A 2,500-nucleotide genomic window follows, 5' to 3' on the forward strand; every position below is an offset into this window, starting at 1 on the left:
AAATTCAGCCCAATCGGTCACTGCTTCACGGGTGGGACTTATCTGCCATAAGGATCAATTGAAACGGAAAAAATCCACGAGCCGCCTGGGGTTTCACTCGATTTACATTGAAGTAAGAAAGAAAAGATATCTATGGTAGTGAAGCAAAACGAAAAGTTGGTGAAGCAGTCTGATTCACTGTAATTCTCTGTTCCACCGCGGGTGACTAATGGCGCTGTTGTCACTCACAGAATTGATTTCAGGAAAACAGTTTGTGTTCGTGACTGTATTTCTGTTTCAAAGGAGTAAAATTGGGATTATTATAAGATTTTTTTTTGTGTTTTGTTTTTTACTTTTTTTTGGTGAAGCACTGCTTCACCTGTAGTCTTATAGAAGCCTCCTCTGATACACACACACACACACTCACACACACATACATACACACACACACATATACATACATACTCACACACACATATATACACATATATATATGTATATACATACATACACACACACTAGGGGTGGGCGATATATATCGTCTGCGATAATATCGTGATTGTTGTTTTAATGATGTGCAAATTTACATTATCGAGTATTTAAATTACTTATAGGGAGAAAAAACACTCGAAATCACGCACTGAAGACTCATACATTCCCAGGAGGTAGGCTATGCGGGAGAAGTGCAGCAGAGCAAGTGTCACGTGATCACTAGTGGGTCACAACGTTGTCCCACGCAGCCTAATGTTTATTTTGTGCAGCGAGAGTAGCCTACTTGGGATTATGCGGCTACTTCTGTTCAAGTAGCATTGATGAGACAGTCACGTTTTTCCTACACGGTATTATATGGAGAGAAAACATTAGCCTTTGAGTATTTTAATAGTCAGTTGTAAACAAATAACTATTCTCATGTAACTCTTTTGTAAATGGATTGAAGTTCGCTCTAAATATCTACGTTTACCGATTATGCTAACCGTTAGCATCTCTATGGGATTTCTTCATATACATTAGCCATAAGCTAACGCATTAGTTTCTATTCTGTAACTTGGAATGCTAGCCTACGTGATTGCTCTAAAACAAAACATAGAAGGAAAATAACTGAGATGTAGGCTACTCTGTTGGTCTGCTCTTAGTTTTACAGTGAATCCTATTTAAAGGTTTGAAAGGAACTTCAGCTTCAGACTTTCTCTTGGGAAACTGTTAGGCTTATTCATCTTCTCTAATGTAGCTGGCTAGACCATGTCATTGCCACACACACAAGTGGGGGCAGAATTGGAAATGTGTCATAGAGTGACAATGCATTGGTTGATTTGGTTAAAAAGTCACAGGTTAGGTTATTGGTTATTATTCTAATGATGCTATTCATAAATAATGAGCTGTAAAGTAACTCAGACTTTAACAAAATATTTTTTTTAAAGGATATCGACTAATTATCGTTATCGTCAAAATCACAAAAAATATCGAGATATTATTTTTTGTCCATATCGCCCACCCCTAACACACACACACATATATACATACATACTCACACACACATATATACATGCACATGCATACACACACACACACACACACATACACACACACACACACATATATATATATATATATATATATATATGTTCTTATTCACCTATTGCCTTGTGTTGAAGGGCACACCTAACTACCTGCACACACACACACATACACCATCAACATCATCCTCTCTACTTAGGATCACATCTTCAATGGCGTGCTCAATGACCGGCTGGATCAACACACACACACACACACACACAATGGAGCAGAACAGAGGGTTGTTACACCAGAGCACACTCATTTAGAATGGTTAGAATGGTATGTGGTGGCAGGGAGAGAGACTATTGCAGCCATATTACCGTACTCTCTGTGTAGAAGGACACAAGAATGCTTCCTGAGGCTATTGCAGCCATATTACCGTATTCTCTGTGTAGGACACAAGAATGCTTCCTGAGGCCTTTCTCTGACACTTTCTGTATTGCAGTATTTTGTTGTCTTCAGTTACACACACACATAACTACCACTACATTCACAGTGTGCTGAAATAATGAAATGATAACGACATATTGATTGAAAGCAGATTAAATACCATAATATTTGTGTGTGTGTGTGTGGGAATGTGTGTGCGCATGCGCGTGTGCGTGTGTGTGGGTGTGGGAATGTGTGCGTGTGCATGTGTGTGCGGTGTGTGTGTGCGGTGTGCGCATGTGTGTGTGCGTGTGTGTGCGTGTGCGCGTGTGTGTGCGTGTGTGTGTGCTTGCAGTGGGGGAGCAGGTGGTGACGCGCTCGTTCCCTGTGGCGTCTCTGACGAAGGAGAAGCGCATCTCGGTCAGCCTGCCCATGGACCAGTTCCTCCAGGAGGGCCTGCAGCTCCGCTCCAGCACATTCCAGGTACCCGCCTCAGCCAATCAGCTCGCTGCGCTAGACCCATCTCAGCCAATCAGTGTGCTGCCCATGCCTGTGTCAGCCAATGAACTATTCGACCATGTGATCCCACCCACTT

The 2,500-nt window shown here is 41.7% G+C and overlaps 1 protein-coding gene across 6 annotated transcripts in view; it reads left to right on the forward strand.

Annotated features, from left to right (window-relative positions):
* sbf1 (SET binding factor 1) overlaps positions 1-2,500 on the forward strand; it is an 88,387-nt gene that overhangs the window by 58,487 nt on the left and 27,400 nt on the right. For all 6 annotated transcript variants that reach the window (XM_076302782.1, XM_076302783.1, XM_076302786.1 and 3 more), the window contains one exon: positions 2,261-2,388. In XM_076302782.1, coding sequence (XP_076158897.1) covers positions 2,261-2,388 — 128 coding nt within the window. The remainder of the gene's footprint in view (positions 1-2,260; positions 2,389-2,500) is intronic.

Source organism: Alosa pseudoharengus, unplaced genomic scaffold, assembly GCF_046254945.1.
Source record: "Alosa pseudoharengus isolate Yale_2024_CS ecotype anadromous, Long Island Sound unplaced genomic scaffold, YU_APseudo_1.1 YU_APseudo_1.1_scf_24, whole genome shotgun sequence".
Lineage (NCBI taxonomy): Eukaryota > Metazoa > Chordata > Actinopteri > Clupeiformes > Clupeidae > Alosa > Alosa pseudoharengus.